Source organism: Mizuhopecten yessoensis, unplaced genomic scaffold, assembly GCF_002113885.1.
Source record: "Mizuhopecten yessoensis strain PY_sf001 unplaced genomic scaffold, ASM211388v2 scaffold8261, whole genome shotgun sequence".
Taxonomy (NCBI): domain Eukaryota; kingdom Metazoa; phylum Mollusca; class Bivalvia; order Pectinida; family Pectinidae; genus Mizuhopecten; species Mizuhopecten yessoensis.
In genome coordinates, this window is record NW_018407459.1 from 228,985 (window position 1) to 248,233 (window position 19,249).

The following is a 19,249-nucleotide window of genomic DNA, read 5'->3' on the forward strand; positions in this document are numbered from 1 at the left end:
ACTCCACCACCAGCTAATGCCAATACACAGCTGATGGCATGGTAACACCAAAACCCATCTCCAGATATAAGCTGGTTTCTGTAATAGATTGAATTCCTCCTGTAATAAATCATAAGATTAAAGATACAAACGTGTTGTTTATTACAGGTGACGTTACATCACCATTCTGAGTGATACTTTGTAGCAGAGCTCAATCCTAATGACGTAATGTACGTTTATATTACCACAGTAAATGTAGTTAACAAACTTGTAATGCATGGAAGCCAAATGCAAAGTACACTGTACATGAATGTAAAAGTCTGCTTTCCACTTTCCTATCTATCCCAGATTTTAGTGTATAAGTCTTTTTCTCTCACTAATTTTAAATATGCGTTTGAATCTAAAATGCTTCATAACTTTAAAAAAAAAAAAATACAAACAAGGAAACATTGATTAACCGTTAGCATCCATGTTGGTAAATGAATATTTTATATTGATGGTTTTGTAGAAATAGCAGGATGTTGTTTTAGTTTTGGGGTTCCCTCCTATTTTTGTTTGTTTCAACTTGACATATAATCCAGAGACAGTATCAACACAGACACTGTGTGTTTGCATCAATATGATCAGACAGCTGATAGTGTCTAGCTTCCCATTTCAGGCTCCAAAATATGAGCTTTGGACTGAAAACAAAATAAAGTGTAATTATGATTGATGACTTTTACATCAGTAAATATTTGTATGTCCAATCCCTACCTATGTAAACAACATGTGGGAAGCGATGTCTCCTAGCCCCTCCTATCACCACATAAATCAACAAAAACAAACTCAAGCCCACCACAATCATTAATCAAAATATCATATGTCAAAGACTACAATACAAGTTATTAATTTCAATTTTTGACAAGGAAAAAATCATAATACATTAATTTGTATTTCAATATTTAGGTATTCTCTAAACATGTTTGTTGTTTTAGAATTATTTCCTTGAATATTGAGTATTTTTTTGGTATTATTGAATAAATACACGTGCATAAAAATGCATGAACATTGAACATGTACAATTATCATATTTGCAATAACTTTAAAACATTCAATTGTAAAACAGAAATAAACTAATATGTGATCTTGCTTCAGGCAATTAAATCTTCTTCAATCTCATTATTATAATTGAGTTTTATTAGAATGACAATTTTAACGAAAGCCATAATGATGTCATCAATCTGTTACTGAATCACGAGAAACACATTCTAATGATATCTGAGGATCCCTTAATGTATTACTACTAAAAGAGCCATATGCCTGGTACGAAATTTGATGGTAGAATAGAAATTACTTGATAATGACGAAACCATGACCCGAGTACCAGCAATAGAAACATGACTTAACTGAACGAGAACTCTTTACACAATGATTTATCTTCTTTCATCGATATATGGCTCTTTGTATTTAATTATGTAACAGAGTAATGATACTTTGGGCATGATTCAGAAGTGTATGTCAATACTATTAATGTATCATTGACTATGTACTGTACTAATTAACATCAAAGATCAGATCTAGGATAACCCTATCTGAGATCACACCACATGCATGACATCCGCCCCTATCAGTGCTGCTGGTAAAAGACTTTGGCATGCCTGTCTACAAGACTGAACGAGGGGTGGGGAGGGGGAGGGGCACTGATGTGATCAGCAGGGAACCTGATGGACACATCAGATATTCCACATCACTGCACTGTGTAATGAGTCGTGTGCACACCCTGTCATATAATACCTGTTCTGCATATATGTAGGCTGCCAAGGAAAGGTGCAATGAGCCAACCATAGGAAGGTCAGATCTGACAGAATGTACACTGCACTTGAAGTTTATATACACGATTATTCTTGTTCCAAAGCAGTTTATATACATGATTGTTCTTGTTCCAAAGCAGTAAATGTAAAGATGCAATTTTTTTCATTCAATACCAGCTGAATATGTTGTTCAATAAAGTTATGATGTCAATTCCATCTAGACACAACCTCGTCGATCTCGATCTATACCTCATCAAGACACAATTGCAATCACACAACTCAAGCAGAGGGATATAAAGTTGAAGCCAGCGATCATGATCAGAGATGGTAATGGCAATGCCACAGTACCACCAGCCAAAGGGGTTATCAAGTACAACATTCCTGATTGTAAACATCTACCAAGTAGAAACATTCCAGACCTGGGCCAATAGCTGATAGCTAATACCAAATATTCATTGATTTCAAGGCAAGAAAGGAAGCAATGAAGACCCTTGTCAGATAAACCACCAAGTCTAAATGCAAATATTTGTTTAATCAAATACCGGTACGGTACCTTACATCATGTTTGGCGTCTACTCTTAAATGGACCTCATATCTCAACAATAAAATGAACGAATCAAGCCAAACTGTGCATGAAATTGTGGACTATTCTGTGAATATTGAATACTTATCAATATAAAGACATGAGTTACATTTGAACATTTGGAATTTTTCCCCCTCATTAATTAGGACAAAACAAAAACGGTATTTGATTTAATCGGGAAAGGTTAGTGAGGCGTGATGTAAGGTTTGATATGATATGTTTGTAATGTATTCAATCACAAATGTGACCTGAATAATTCCAATCCTTATACAGGTAATGGAGCGTGTCTTAGTCGACAAATACAGATCTTTATCGCAGCTTTATAAACACTAAATACATGGATTGCTGTATACTGCATCGGCTTTCCACAATAACATTCCTCAAACATGTGTAGTTGTTAATTACATCTGTTTTAAATATAATGTTGATAACTTACCTACACTGTCTTGTAACTTACATGACGTATACAATTACCTCCACTATTTGATTACCTTCATGTCTCATTTTTATGACAATGGAAATAATTTTGAAAGTTGAAATGTTTTAAACACATGTTTTAGGGAATTCTATTTCATTTCAATAAAAGCTGATGCACTTTGTATATATGTATCAAACATGAAAATAGTTGTCAAATTTAACAGGTATCCAATTTAAAACACACACAACATATATCATGCACAGTATTGTACACACATGTATGTGTATTTAAACAATTGACAGACTTTGGTGGTTTGACTAAGTGCATGAGCTGATGGAATTTTACATTTCGCTGCACATTATGACATGTGAAAGTTATCGGCAATGTTGCAATGACCAAGTTATTACACTATTGTAATCTGACATGAATTAAAACAAATTTTTAATTTTCAAGTGTAGGGAAAAATTCATGAGCTCACTCAATCAAACAAGTGATGGCTTTCCCGGTTTCATATATATATATATGTCAGTGAATGCTAAAACCATTGAAGGTCAGCACACAAAGATGGTCCGACAAAGAAACCCTTTACAACGGTTATGGAAAAGTGGTGATCTGACTTTTCCCACCATGCTGAATGACTATTCATTCACCACTAGTTTTGAAAGCTTAAGTTGCCTTTTAAATACCAAGAAAAATGCCTTATAATAAATGTGTAAATCAGTGATAATGAATACATGATTTATTCAGGAAGTTGATAGATTTCCCACTGTGGACCACCATCCATCATACACAGGAAGTGACAAATTAGGGTTTAAATGACAGCCCTCACGTCCATCAATATCAATTAGTGGATGACCACTTCAGGCTGCTTTAGGTATTACACGTGTGATGTGTGTGTCCCATTTTACCTGCTCATACATGGACTGGACTGCTACATATATTTAAATATACTGGAACGGGTTTGATCTATATTTCGTCTATTGATAACCAACTTTTGCGGTAGTGAAGCAGACGTAAAACCACTAAAACAATCAAACAAACAAAATTTATACATTTGTTAGATACTTGTGACTTTGTGCTTCTAATAGAGCCAATGAATTTATATAAAAATTGGAACTCATTATCAACTTTTAGAAGTAATCTGCAGAAAATGGATACCATGCATTTTCACTAGAAGCGCTACCACTATACACTGAAACTGTCCTTGATCATGAATATTACAATAATTGGATTTTACATGGTAAAACTGCAGGATAATAACTGTTTCCATGACCAAATATATTTCATAATATCATAGTGTAAGGTCAGTACATAAATTCCAAGTGAGTTCAAGAATGTTTTTTTCCAAAAAGGACTTTACTGGGAACAATCATTAGCTAATCAAAAAATGAGATCAAAAGATTTCATCACAAAAGTAAGTTTGATTTTTTATTGATTATAGAAGCTGCTATTAAAAGAAAATGTGTTTCCTTGTAGAAATCACAGAAAAAAAAATTGCCATTTACATGTGTTATTCCCCAAAAAGATTTCATTTTCAACAAAAGTCACACAAAAATCTAAACACATTAATGGTCTAATATGATGAAGAAAACATCTATCTATAATAAGCATATTTAGGTTAAATGGACACAGACTCGCCAGTGGAATACCTTAATGCATCAGACAAGTTCCAGACCAACATCCAAACTGACATTGCTAACAATTAAATGATCTTTAACACTTCAATGGTAAACAACACCCTTCACAAATTCTGTATTAACTATGCTATTTTTAGAAGCTAACTTATCAAACTTCAGACTTCTCCAACATTATTCACCAACATTCCTGTCATAACCACACATACAATGGATGATAATACCTGGTATTATACCTCATTTGTCAGACTGTTAGCCCCAGAGAGCAGTGCAGGGTGTGCTGACAGGGGATGACCTGTGAGATATAGGTGACCCTTAGCTCTGGTGAAAGTAAGCATGTCAAGACACCCTCTAATAGACATTTAACTTGCTCTGTCAACAATACCAGGACTTTGTACATATACACCCTATACCAATGTCTAATCTGCATTTCAGTAAGAAAAGTGATATTAGTGTAAGTGTCGTTGACTTCAACCATGCATGTTGGTCATTTGACATTGCCTAAGTAAAACTTCATTAAAGTTTAAGAGCGATAACCAGGGTCCATAGGTGTTTCTTGATCTGTTTAGATGCTCTAATCTTTTCACAAATATCATAACGGATGACATACCTTGTGATGCATGAGATGTAAACTTGCGTGTGGGTTAATTTTGCCTTGTGGCCAGTGACATGATAATTTAAGTGTGCATTACTGTTAATGTAAGTTGGTAATTCTCAGGGTAAAACTTTCGAGCACCAGTATATTACACCTATGATATACAGGTGTGTGTGTGTTAAGATACACAGGTGTGTACTGCAGTGTGTGGTATCGCCTTCAGGAACAGGTGCACAGTATAACGGATAGTCATTTGTTTACAGGTGTCAAGACGACCCAACCCCTCCTGGGTAAGTTTTACCTGTGATTCATACTGACAAAATATTTGTTAATGCAAGGCCTCCGTAAGCAGGTGTGGGTCATGCTAGGTTTAATCAGTGTATGTACCTAGGCCATTATCTGTGAGTTACAAATACTTTTTTCCAAGGATAAAGAAATCGCTATCATTCAATACATATAGTGTTTTGTGTCATTTCACATGTGCTCCACCTTCAAACATGGTTTATTACAAACAAAACCAATCTTCCGAGTAACCATCCAAAGAGCTTTCCACACCTCAACAGAAACCCTATTCACCTTGTTCAGGACTTCACCGGAAATGTATGAATGAACCATTTAGGCAAAAAGTTTATCTGCTCCTAGCATGTCAAACACAGGTTAAAAACAGATGAATTGAGTACGGTACAGCAATACTACCAGTCTACAACAGTAATTCAGTTATTCACACAGAAGTGTGAGATCTTTTTTTTGTAACAGCTAAGACATTACATCACTTGTAGCACTATGTGTTGATGACTTTTCAATGAAGCCTTGTTGTAGACCTTATGATTGGTAATGGAGGTAAATTCTGTAGTTGCCTGCAGCTGTACCTTGTGACCTAACCACATTTAACCCAGCCCTCCCCGTGGACACAGGAATGCACACTATCATAACCTTGTAACCAGATGTTCTCTATCCCTAACTCAACCATGAAGATGCATAACCACTCCAACTCCAGCTCCTCACTGTAATCTGTCTGAATAATCTTTCACCAAAGAACATTCTTGGTTACGTTATAACTTAGGTTTTTGACCTGAAATCTGAAGCCAGACATGACAAGACAGTCTACATGTGAAGTTATACCACAAGGACTCGGGCTCCATTACTGCTGTTCTTTTTATCATTTGATACCTTCATATTTTACATTTGCATTTTTTGCAAAGAAACAAGAAACCAAAATGATAACTGGCTGTAATATATAGTCACTGTCAAATTGTGTTATACATGTACAAAACAGGAGCATGGGTCTTACCCTTTCATGTACTGCACATGTATTTATTACTCTGTGTATAGGCACAGATCAACAGTGCTCCCTCACAGCCACAAGTCAATACAATATATTCCATAATTCAAGGCATCACATGTCGAGAAATGTTGCTGGTTTATTTTCAAATCTTGTAAAAATAGCAATTTGCAAAAAATACCTGTTAACTGTAAACAGGCTTATATTAATAAGAAAATATTTTTGACAGGAAAAGACACTAGCAATGAATAACATGGCAAAGTAATAACTAAAAGTATTCCCAAATGGAAAATGGAAACTATGATAGCGTAGTATAAGTAGTGAACCTGTACAGACAACTTTACACTAATATGAAGGTATATCATTTTGGGGTATAAGATATATGTATAAACAGATCATCAGCTTGGACAATGGAAACACTGGTGTATTCTACTTGACAACTCTCGATACATTTTTCAGGAACCCCAACTTCATTTGAAAATAATAACAGCCTTTCAGATCATTTCCTGCCCATGGTAACTGATTTGGTGAGGAATAACTGCAAACAATACCATTACAAATGTTTATTCCTGTTGTAATGCCCTTAAGTCCAGAAAAAAATATAGGTCAAATCACTAAAAAACGACTAATCACTAACCCCTGGAATGATAACCAGGATACAATGAGCAGGATGTTCATGATAAACATTAACAGTGTCCTATTTTTCATTATGTATGAATCCTTGGAGAGGTGCCCACATTGCATAATAAATTGAGTTGTCAATATTACCTTATCTTTTTTTCATATCTTACTTGAGATTTGTATGTAACTGCATGAATACAGGTGTGTATGACTGTAACGGGGGACGCATATAATGTAGGTTAAGTAAACAAAAGATAGACATCATATATTTGCGGATAAACTGATCTTTCACTGAACTGTACAAGTAAATCTTTGTAAACCATATATATTTCTTTGTAGGAGCTGCTTTATATATATTAGTTCAATAAAACATGTTTAATAGTATATTGCAGTTTTTGATGGTCTAGTAGGTGTCTTGTCACTCACATCGAACTGACCTGCCGTTTTATTTTAATATCAATTTATCCTGATTTATTCACCCATGAATAATAAGCTAAAAAAAATACATGTATTATTGGCTTTTACTGCACTGTCCTATTGTTGAAAAATGGTTTTTGCCCTTTTCATACTTGACAAGTACAAATCTCTGATGTTGGAGAAATTATAACTATGCATATACTGGTAACTTTCAGACATAAACAGATGATTGAAGACTGAGAAAAATGCAATAGGCTAAAGAAATAGACACAGAAGAATCAAAGCTTAGGGAGAAGAAACAGAAACGGGTGAAATAAGTAGCAGACGTCAACACAACACTGGCACTGTGTTGAGTAGTTTTGGGTGTAAGTTGTTTATATAATTACCAAGAGCCTCCACGAGCTGGACCATGACCCCGCCCACGTGCAGGTCCCCTGTCACCCGGAGGGTTCGCTCCACCTGTAAATCCGTAACTGTGATGGTCAAATTCCATGACCCGTCCGCGCTGGCCATCTTCACGTTCTATTTCTTGCAATACACAAGCCAATACACACTGCCTGTTCGTTATTAAGAATCCACACAGATAAATCCTCTAAACAGGTAAATCCCGTCTTGAAAACATAACCAAAGCTTAATCCAAACCCAATTCACGGGAGGTTAGGAATTGACATTCTCTGGAAAATAAATAATTAGAAAATAAACAATACAGAATAATATTCCAAAGTTTATCAACAACAACTATAGTGCTAGTGCTGACGGTTTATAAATTGATTTCCGAATGCTGACCTACAGAGATTTAACTAGATACCATGAGAAAACAAGAGCTGAGTAGATGGAGCGGTCCAAGACGTGTGTTAAACGCGTGAATGAATGATCAAGCTTACGTTTACAACGATTCTAGGTCACTTGCTAAAAATGTAATGGCCGATCCCGAAGTCGGAAAGTCCGACGAAAACAACTGTTTCTTTTTCCACCTACCTCATTCCAATGGCGTCCTTATACAATTAGAATGTCCCCGGCAACCTCTCCTGACCTCGTGATAAACAAAAGAAAACTTGACACAGATCACAAAACCCAAACACACACCACCAAAAATACCATTCGTGTACCTCAAATGACTCAAACTGCTTGCCCTATATGGAAGTGAATTATCTACGTTCAGAGAACTTCCCATCTGCCGTTAAACGGAATTTGATTGGTTGCGGGATTTCCCTCGCTGAGCTACTATGTCGCACAATGCATCGTTTGAGCGACACCGAAATTGTGAATATCACGGCTATCATTGTTAACAAGCTTTATTAATATATAGCTTTAAATGTTTACTCCATTTGCATCCATACGAGTCTGATAATAACGGGGAACCCCAAATTCTCAGTATCAAAATCCAACCAATCGTCGCCCGTTTTACAACGAAACACTTCTCTACCAAGTACCTGCTAATGACGTCACATTGTAGGGGAATTACCAATCCCAAACGGGTTTCAAGTTTCTTCGCTTTCGTCGAGTTACTCATGTGTTTGTAATGTGTTTGAAGTCCAATTAAGCACGTACGTTAACTCGTATCTTAAATGATATAAATTAGAAATACGAAGAATGAAATTAATGAAGAATATTGATGAACAAATAAAGCACAATTAGATTGTAATAAAGAAACATATTCCTAATGAAAATCAATAAAGTCTTCGATTTCTTCATTTTTATATATTTTATAATTTCTTTTATTCTATTATATAAATTAAACTTCATGTTGAACATTAAACGTTTTACTATCCATATATCATTATGTTTATTGTATGCCCTTCTTAGTAGACTTCATGACCTCTAGATATGTTTACTTTAAACAATTTTGATCCCAACAAACTTCACAGCTGGTCAAAGTCACTTCTCTGAGGAAACTTTATAGCTCTCCACCAAACTTGGGTAGTTTATTGAAAATATCATGACTTTTGGTCTTTTTTTTCTTGATGAAGATTTTGCAATTAAATTCAGGAAACAAAATAATTAGAGGCAGACAATTGGACACCAAACCATAGTTAGCTCGCAAGAACTTTGTCCAGGGTGACCAGAACATTTTTAAGAGAGCAACATGGAGGTAATGATATAAACCTAATTATCCAGTATTTTTTTCACCTCACCCAAAAATATCAAATTTCTTAATAACCGCATTTGGGAAAGGCCTTGGCAGCTAGGAAGGAACAATTGTTTGACATTCAGTCAACTCAACTAATGGAATTGAGAATTGTTTAAAAATGTCTCAACAATTCAGAAGATGTGTGTCTATTTTGATTTGGCATCGACCAAGAAACTAACAACACTTATTCATGCAGGACCAATCCATAAGAATTTGAAAATGTTCACCCAATCAGGTTATATGTACAGCTGGCAATCCTTGATTGTGAATTTGTTCAAATATATAACAACGCTCAGTCAAGACCATGAGAGGGACATTTGCATCAGCTTAAAGGATATGATATTGTGAAGAGGAAAGTTGAGCTAATCAGAAAATATGTACAGGTGTCCATCTTTGATCATGAATTGGTTAAAAACAATATAAACATTTGGTCAGGTACACAAGAGGCACATTTGTATCTGCTACAAATTGTGAAAATGCCTCAGTAAACCAATGCAAATGCCAAAAAGCAATAATTTTGAAATTTCCAAAGAGCTCAAACAATGATTGGTCATGAGGTGATCATTTGCACCATTTTTTGTTGGTGTGCCGTTATATTTTTTAATTCTGTTAGGTAATGTCACCTTCTCATGTTAGTGATATCTATCTGAATGTATTATATCACCAAATGGGATTAAATAATATAGCAGCATCTGTATACATAAATCTCAGATTTCTATTCTCACCGATCTCAATGTTATTACTTTCAACCCTTATAAGAATTCTTTCATTATGTGATTAATTTTCTTTATAAGTACACAGATGTATATCAGCTGACTCAGAATACCTATTAAAAGATCAATTTCAATATCCCCTATAGTACAAATAGTAGACATGATCAAGACGAGGTCATTATAGGGGGAAGGGGCCAATCAATTAAAGCACCTTAACCTTTTCAACACTGTAGACCATAATGAACTCATCAAGGTCAATCCATGGTAGAGTCTCACTAAAGTTACATGGGGGTGAAAGGGGTAAGGGGCCAATCAATTCAAGCACCTTAAGGGTCCAGAGCACATTTTAAGTAGTCAATAAAAATGACCTCGACTTCAGAACCAAACAAATATTCGGGATCTTGCCTCCATATTTTAATTTCAATTCATGATCATAGATTTACTAGATGGAGTCTGCCCAATTATCATACCATCTTATTTCTACAGGTTTGGCATGCACTGTTGTTCCTTTTAGCAATACTGGTCTTACTGAAACGACCTGCTGACAATTAAACAAGCGTAACAGTGCTATATTTTAGTTTTTTTACATTTATTTTACAAAGGTTGAACCTGATTTTTAGACGTCAGACCACAATCAACTCAAATAAGTAATTATCCACAGTAAACACTTGTGTAATTTGTGCACCTCAATTGACCTGTGTTATTGTTTTTTAAGACCCAATTTTGAGTTGAAAAAAACTCATATTTGTGCATCATATTCTCCTTATTTGTGTTGCAATTGTTTGTGAAACCGGTTTTAATATCATTTTTTTCCTTCAAATGTGAAAAAAAGTCCACTCAATCAAACTAAGACATTCTATGCTATCCATGTATGCATTCCTGACCACATTTCCTTCCTTGATACCCTAAATCGACAATCTTTACCAATTATGTAATTAGTTATAAATAGCCACGATTCACGATTCACAGAACTGATAACACTGACATGACCTAGATACCAATCAAGCTAGTCAAGAGTGAGATATACCTTCAAAAATATAAGAAGGCTTCCAAACTTCAACATTAACTTTGATTCCTATTTTAAACATTAATTGTGCAAGCTACGTTTTTTCCACATTTTTACTTATTCTAAGTGAAATTTTCAAGGTACATATAAACATATAGAAAGCCATAACTTGGACATTTTTCAATTCAGGCTTACTGTATACCAGAATGTTTTCGCCTCCGTTTAAATTTCCCTTTCCGCCCTCTGCAATGAGGGAAAATTTATCATGGCAGCAATTATAATTACAAAGCATACCATATTCAGTAATAACATGTGGAGGGTTAAATGAACACCTGACAAACATGGGGTTTATCATCGAGTGGTGTTGTTTGACTGGGTGAAGGATTCCCAGTATACAGTATTTTGGAGAAATAAGGATGTATCAGCACATTACCTGGTACAGCTGAAATAAGTTTCGGCACCCTATCAAAAATTAGAAAGTTACTTCGGTCTTGTATATTTTCTCACATTTGCATCTTTATGTCCTACTGTTTGAACCATGGATCACACAAAATATCAGTCCTGATGGCAATTCATTTTTACAGAAATCACATCCATTAAAGACAAACAAAAAACAAACAAATATAAATCAAAACAATCATAAACCAAACTCGTTCATAATATTTTATTTTCATTTCTTGACACAACATGGGTGGTATTTATCATCATCTGTCAGAAGTATCACATACAATAATAAGTTATTTTTATATCTAATAATAAAATCATTTACATTAACAAAATAACTAACACTTACAACACATATTGAAGTTAAAAGAACATGCATCATATTTTCTGGACGGAATAAAATCATCAGTTCACCTGTCAGTACGTTATAAATCAAAGGCATATAGTACACTGACAATTTAATGGTGATACTAGCCAATTAATGTTATACAAACTCCAACACACTGTGACAGATCTCTTCATTATCGCCTACACACATTTGTCAGAAAAATGAAATTGATATTTTATAGAAGTTTAAGTGGGTAGCTAAGTATTTGTTACAAATGAAATATGATCTGACAATAAATGGCCTATGTTATGTGTGATGTGTATACCAGCTGTCCCTTACATGCTAACAAGTGGAGACATGGATACTGTTCTACCCCAGATGTGGACAAGGAATCAGCACGCCCATCCACCTGGCTTACTAACAAGCATGCAATAGTGAAATAAATTAAGAATTTTGTTCACTGCATACAAAAAAATCATCTATCTTAATAAAGTTTGATGAAAGTTTCATAAATTTTGAAATATGATACATTTCATATAAATTATTTTACACCTTACATTTTTTCTGTAATAACTTTGGACAGGTAAACCTACACATCTGTTCCTATTCAGTGGTATCAAAACTTTTACCAGGTAATACATGCATGCAGCTTATACACATAGTTGTAGCTTACTTGATAGGTTTACCACATGAAAAGCTAGGTGAGCAAATAGAATCATTAGTATGGATGTCCTACCACCTATAGTAAAGACCTATACAGAAAAAATAACTAATCCAAATATTTGGCTCAAGGTCATAAATAATGCGGCAAGATTTTCCGTTCCGATGACTTCAATGAAAAGGGAGAGTCAAACAGAATGAAACATTTTGACATTCTACTAATTCTTTTCGAAATACATTTTTGGAACATTTTTTTCAAAACCAGATTTCATTATTTTCTGCTGGTCAAAATGACACATTATCAGGTGACGGTGGGTGGGAAGTAGGAATCAATGAACAGGAGGTGAGGACAGTCACCAACTATGTGTGCTCATCCCAGTGTGAAGGTAGCACACAGCCCATTTAACCACATAAGTTACTTAAATACCTCCAGTCTTACATATTTACTCGTATACTTATCAGAGCAGAACAATTGTCTCCACAGGTATTTTGATATTTATCTCACCTATTCACAAACAACAATGCCTCTCTCCTAACCATGCAATACAGATTCGGATAATTTTCAGGTTGGACTTCATTCAACAAATATGTTATGCTGCCTATTGTCCTGATCTCCTTGTAAACACATGCAGTGAATACATCAGTTCTACTACAAATGATTGGAGGACAAAAGGGATCAAAGTATATGTGTACTTGATAAGTTTTGTCACAAAGTATACACTTATTTCAATATCATTTGCATGTTATAATACTTAACTAATAAAAATCAATTACATGTACCTGCATGTAAATAAATGTGGATACTAGATTTTTTCCACTTCACTGACCAAAGAGATGATTTATGCACAAAGTGCATTCATGTGTAACTCATGATACCAAAATAAGATACAGAGCTTCTTTTTTAATTGAAAAAAAAATGTGTTTACCTGAACCTGATGTACAAAATAGTGTACAGGTAAACAAAGACTTGCTGATGTTTGTTTGTTCAGTAAGGAATGTTGATCTAGGCCTAACAGTCTATCTTAACCATCAGACAATAAGTGTCAGCTCCTGTGTTTTAGATCTGATATATTTCATTGGGAATTGCATCATTACAAGTGTGAAGATATTCCTTTATGCAATGTGACAAAAACTGTTTATAAGGGACCACCACAATTGTTAACATGTACCACAACTATCACAGACCTTCAGCATAGTCAATCATAGAGTTATTATCGAGCATGTCCTCAAACAATTACTGTATATGTATAGTTCATGTTTTTAAAGAAGAAAAAAGATGTGTGAATATTAAAGTCTGTACATGTTTTACAAAAGTGAGAAATGATGTTTGAGCTGTTTCAGGAGTTCCTTTGAGTCGACATGGTCAGGGAATGCATCAACCGCTCGCTTGGCTGCATTGTAGCTGCTCTGTAAATCTCCCATCTGAAATACACAAAACATAGTAAAAGTCAATATATTCCCAACTCACAGGTTTCACAACTGTCAGATAGATGCAGCAACATTTGGAAATATATGAAAAGTACTGAAATATTTAACCAGTATTTCTATCATAAGCATATTCACTGACACTTTTTTCAGCCTGTGAGAATCCTGTAAGTAAAAAACGTAGTTTAGTGTCGGTACTGAAAACTTCATACATGGAAAAACTAGTACTGGTAAGCATTTCATAATGACATACTTTGTGTGGGTTTTTTTAATCGTAACACTAAAAAATAAAGCACTTTACGATATCGAGATTTTAACAGAAACAGGACAAGCATCTTTGATTGGCTGACTCATAAGCTGTGGATGAAGGTTTGAAGGAGTTGGGAATCAGGATTATTACCCACTCTAGCAGACCTAGTGTACTGAAGTGTTTTATCCCATATCAATCTGTCACTGTTATAACTTGGTATGGCCAGTCTGTCATCTACCCTTACAGGCCATGAATCAACTCTATTATTATTGATATGGTCTCTGGTCATTGGTACAGCTGGCCATCCCTACAATGTCCAGTCATTGTCTGACCTCCGAGTCCTCCCAATCCTAATTGGCAGGACGTTGTTGTGACAACGAATGCTGGTGATTAAATCCAGGGAAGTGTGTTTATCAATTGTCTATTAATGAAGTTACACCGAGCAAGTGACCAACATCACGCACTAATACACAGCGGTGACATAAGGGATCACCTCCTAGTCATCTCCTGGACAGGTGGTCTCTCATAATCAACATATCTAAATTAGGCTAATAATTCAGGCCGTCTGGGAGACAGCAACTCCACTTGTGTCACGAGATGAATAATTTGAATTGTGGATGATTTGGAATGCATATGTGTTATACATGTATTATGAATTGAATTCAGTTATGAGAGAATTACATTTCTTCCTGTGTTTATTTCATCTGGCTTTGAGTTCATGTTGTGTAAAAACATGAATTTCATCCAAGGATGTCACACACAACACCAATACAATCAAAAAGACTGATTAGTTCACCAGTTCCAATCAGTGTGACAAAAAATCCCAAGGCTGTGACAAAATAATGACAAAATCTTTCTAAAGGAAAAACTTCATTTTCAGATCAAAATTTGCAAACATAATGTTTCGTTATAGACATAGAAAAATCTGTTTTTAAGTACCAGTATGTCTGTTGTATGAACAATTATCATTCAATTACAAAACACTATTATATAAGGGTCCCAGACTGCTCGGGATGGACATTTATATATATAGATAGTAGGGCAAACTTGAATTTGATTTAAGAATTATATGCATCATTATCATGTCTTCACACTGTAGTTCTAAATTAAGTTATCATTCAAAAAGCAGCTTGTAATTTCAAACATGTAACAGCAATGTTGACCTTGAAGGAAGGTCATGCCAAATGCTCTACATTGCCATTCAGGTTGGCAGGGATGGAATTTGAAGCAGCTTTATACAATGATGAAGGTGGTGTCACTACCAGCTTAATGCCAAAGTAAACAGGTGTCTACCTGTAAAAAGGATGGTTTCTGTGGTCAGTATCGCATGGCATGGACACCTAGAGTGACCACTGTCCAGTCATGATATAAGTAAGGCTATTATGTCCTGTCACCATACTAACAAGTTACAAACCAGTCATATTAGCCCTATTATAGTCAAGCCCATCACTCCTCTATAGACCCTCTGAAAAAGTGGTCATCTAAATGACAGTGGTCAGTATCACTACAGTCCAATGATCATATAATGTCAGTGTGGACAATCATCCCACCACAACAGCTCCACAATCCCTATACAAATTCTCAAGTAAATGACCAGGGTCACTTTTCTATTATAAATGACTGGTCATCTAATTACACTGCTTGTTGTGACCTTAAGCCAGTCCTGGACCAGATAACATCTGTGACCTCCTGAATGTCCAGCAGTAAAGTGATTATGTTGTAACCTGGCCATAGAGCACCTGCTCAAGTGGAACACCACAACAATGTACTCACCCTGCTGGACATGTTGTATACATATATATATACACCCAGTGGTCAAATTCAATAGCATCCCACCAGAAAATGAGAATTATTTATCTTGGACTTTCTTCAACCTTTTTCGTCTCAATATACCATGCTATACTATCTACATTGGCATGGTGTTTTCTTTATATGAAGCAACCAAATAGCAATGGCAGCCTTGGTGCTCTGAATGCCATTGACTGATCATTGAGACCATCATCATTATGATGTCATAGTTTAAGGTAATGTTTGATATCAATGAAACTTTCTGGCAGATAAAATGTTCAATTTAGTAAAAAAGCTTCCAAGAATTTCCCGCACCCCTGTTAACAGATATTGGTAAGTGTTCAGCTTGCAAATGAAATTACATTTTATAACTATTTCAAGTCACAATGTAGTAGCACATGGAAGGGTTGAGCAATATTTACATCACAACCATAACAAGTTAAATAGCTAAAACATTAATTACACTGTATTTCAGCACAGGATGAGTAACAGGAAAGAGAGTAGTGTGCATTCACTGGGGATCAAACCTGCAACCCCAACATTCTGGTCCACCAATCTATCAACTAAACTAAAGGGAAATTCCCTTCAGCACGAAGCTAGAGGGCAACAAGGATCCTCGTTACAATTAAAACCTGCCACATGATGCAATACTATTTGATGCAACTGTGTAGACTGAAGTAATTAGAGCTATGATAGTTAGGCTTCTTGAAACACTAAGGAAGCAACTACTCTGGCAGGCTGAATATCCTATAAATCTTATTTAGATTTCACAGATAGATCAAATATCTACTGGCAACGATCTTCTAATTACAGCATATTAAAGCAGGTATACAGTCACAGTTTAACACATAAATCATATCCCTGGCAGAAAGGTATGAAGTATGTCACTTACACATAAAAAAAGAGTTCTCTTCAACATTACCACATCAGTTCTAACTACAAAGGGATCATTGTTATCCACTAATGCCAGGGGGTTCACTTCAACTCTCTTGGGTATGGATGCTGTAATATTTTATGGCATCAAATATGAAACTTTACAATTCTACAAAGGGCATCACAGACAGACAGAGTTATGCTCAGTAGACAGTGAAATATACAATGGTCCACCTCTCCATTACAACTCATAAAATATCAAGGATATGCGAGTCTATTTCATTCCTTCAAAACATGTCAGTTGGATAATATTTAATGACCTGACAAACTTAACTTTCTCGGTGAAGCGTTTAGTAGTTAATTTGATAGGTAACTCAAACATCTGATACTAACCTGACTATAGTAACAAGTGGATTGTGTTTTATACTTACCTGACTAGTAACAAGTAACAAATACTTACCTGACTGGTAACAAGTATCATATAATTACCTAAATAGTAACAAGTAATACATACTTACCTGACTAGTAACAAGTAACATATAATTACCTGACTAGTAACAAGTGACTTATAATTACCTGACTAGTAACAAGTAACATATAATTACCTGACTAGTAACAAGTAATATATATTTACCTGACTAGTAACAAGTTGCCTTGTATAAACACTATTGTAGTTACTCACCTGATCAGCAAGTGCTGCCCAGTTATAGTGCGCCTCATACATGTGGGGGGTCAGGATATATGCTGCTTGGAAAAATGCCCTTGCCTGAAATGAAAAAATAAGAATATATTTGATGCATTGTAAAAACAAATGACTTAGTATAGAAGATCATCTTTCATCATACAAAAATAGTCTCTGCAGCTGATTCATCTTAATCTTACCCAATTACAAACTTCTTTTTCATCAAACACTTAGCTGTTGACATTTAAAACACTGCCCTTCAGTATTATTTCCTGGAACCCTATATCAGTATAGTCAGAAACGTATGACTACACAAAACTAAAATAACTACCAGGGTAATTACTCTGCAATTTGTTTCCATTTCCTAGACATATGTTACTTCAGCAAAACACACGAACATTGTCGATTAAAGCAATATTTATGCTGTCAATTTGCCAAAGTTGGTAACTACCATGTAGTGGACAAAACAAAGAGGATCAGGGGATGTTACGGGGATAATGGACACCTTGCTATACCACACAACACACCAGTTGACCCATCGCCAAATATGTTTTATGGCACACAGACACATTTAGACATATTGATAAGCAGCTAGCTAAAAGGCTGAGTTTGATGGCCCTAAAATGGCCAGTCTGGATATTAACACCATGTTCTCCAAACACCAATGGTCTGTTGATGTAGACATGTGACTTAAGTCCCTCAGACTCCAGTGGCTTGTTGATGGGCAGACATTTACACTTTTTTCTCTGTATCCCAGATTTTGAGAAAGATATTTCCAGGTGGGAATAGTCTCCCAGACTCAAGTAACCTAACAGTTAAGACATTAAGGTGGGACCTGTCTCCCAGACTCGTGTAACCTAACAGTTAAGACATTAAGGTGGGACTTGTCTCCCAGACTCGTGTAACCTAACAATTAAGACATTAAGGTGGGACCTGTCTCCCAGACTCGTGTAACCTAACAATTAAGACATTAAGGTGGGACTTGTCTCCCAGACTCGTGTAACCTAACAATTAAGACATTAAGGTGGGACCTGTCTCCCAGGCTCGTGTAACCTAACAATTAAGACATTAAGGTGGGACCTGTCTCCCAGACTCGTGTAACCTAACAATTAAGACATTAAGGTGGGACTTGTCTCCCAGACTCGTGTAACCTAACAATTAAGACATTAAGGTGGGACTTGTCTCCCAGACTCGTGTAACCTAACAATTAAGACATTAAGGTGGGACTTGTCTCCCAGACTCGTGTAACCTAACAATTAAGACATTAAGGTGGGACTTGTCTCCCAGACTCGTGTAACCTAACAATTAAGACATTAAGGTGGGACTTGTCTCCCAGACTCGTGTAACCTAACAATTAAGACATTAAGGTGGGACTTGTCTCCCAGACTCGTGTAACCTAACAATTAAGACATTAAGGTGGGACTTGTCTCCCAGACTCGTGTAACCTAACAATTAAGACATTAAGGTGGGACTTGTCTCCCAGACTCGTGTAACCTAACAGTTAAAACATTAAGGTGGGACTTGTCTCCCAGACTCGTGTAACCTAACAGTTAAGACATTAAGGTGGGAATAGTCTCCCAGACTCAAGTAACCTAACAATTAAGACATTAAGGTGGGACTTGTCTTCCAG

General features: G+C 35.7%; 2 protein-coding genes across 3 annotated transcripts in view; both read right to left on the reverse strand.

The window, feature by feature from the left end:
• The window catches only part of LOC110455535 (fermitin family homolog 2-like), a 40,500-nt gene extending 31,990 nt beyond the window's left edge, over positions 1-8,510 (reverse strand). Inside the window, exons 1-2 of one of the 2 annotated variants that reach the window (XM_021505718.1) lie at positions 8,298-8,510; positions 7,706-7,993 (exon numbers count right to left, since the gene is read on the reverse strand). In XM_021505718.1, the coding sequence (XP_021361393.1) occupies positions 7,706-7,832 (127 nt within the window). In that variant the 5' untranslated portion in view covers positions 7,833-7,993; positions 8,298-8,510. Of the gene's footprint in view, positions 1-7,705; positions 7,994-8,127; positions 8,202-8,297 lie in introns of those variants that run through there. The other variant, XM_021505719.1, reaches the window with a different exon arrangement.
• A 3,311-nt stretch (positions 8,511-11,821) lies between these two features.
• Positions 11,822-19,249, reverse strand: part of LOC110455536 (tetratricopeptide repeat protein 8-like) — a 60,529-nt gene continuing 53,101 nt past the window's right edge. Inside the window, exons 10-11 of the mRNA XM_021505720.1 lie at positions 17,620-17,703; positions 11,822-14,023 (exon numbers count right to left, since the gene is read on the reverse strand). Of these exons, the coding sequence (XP_021361395.1) occupies positions 13,907-14,023; positions 17,620-17,703 (201 nt within the window). The 3' untranslated portion in view covers positions 11,822-13,906. The remainder of the gene's footprint in view (positions 14,024-17,619; positions 17,704-19,249) is intronic.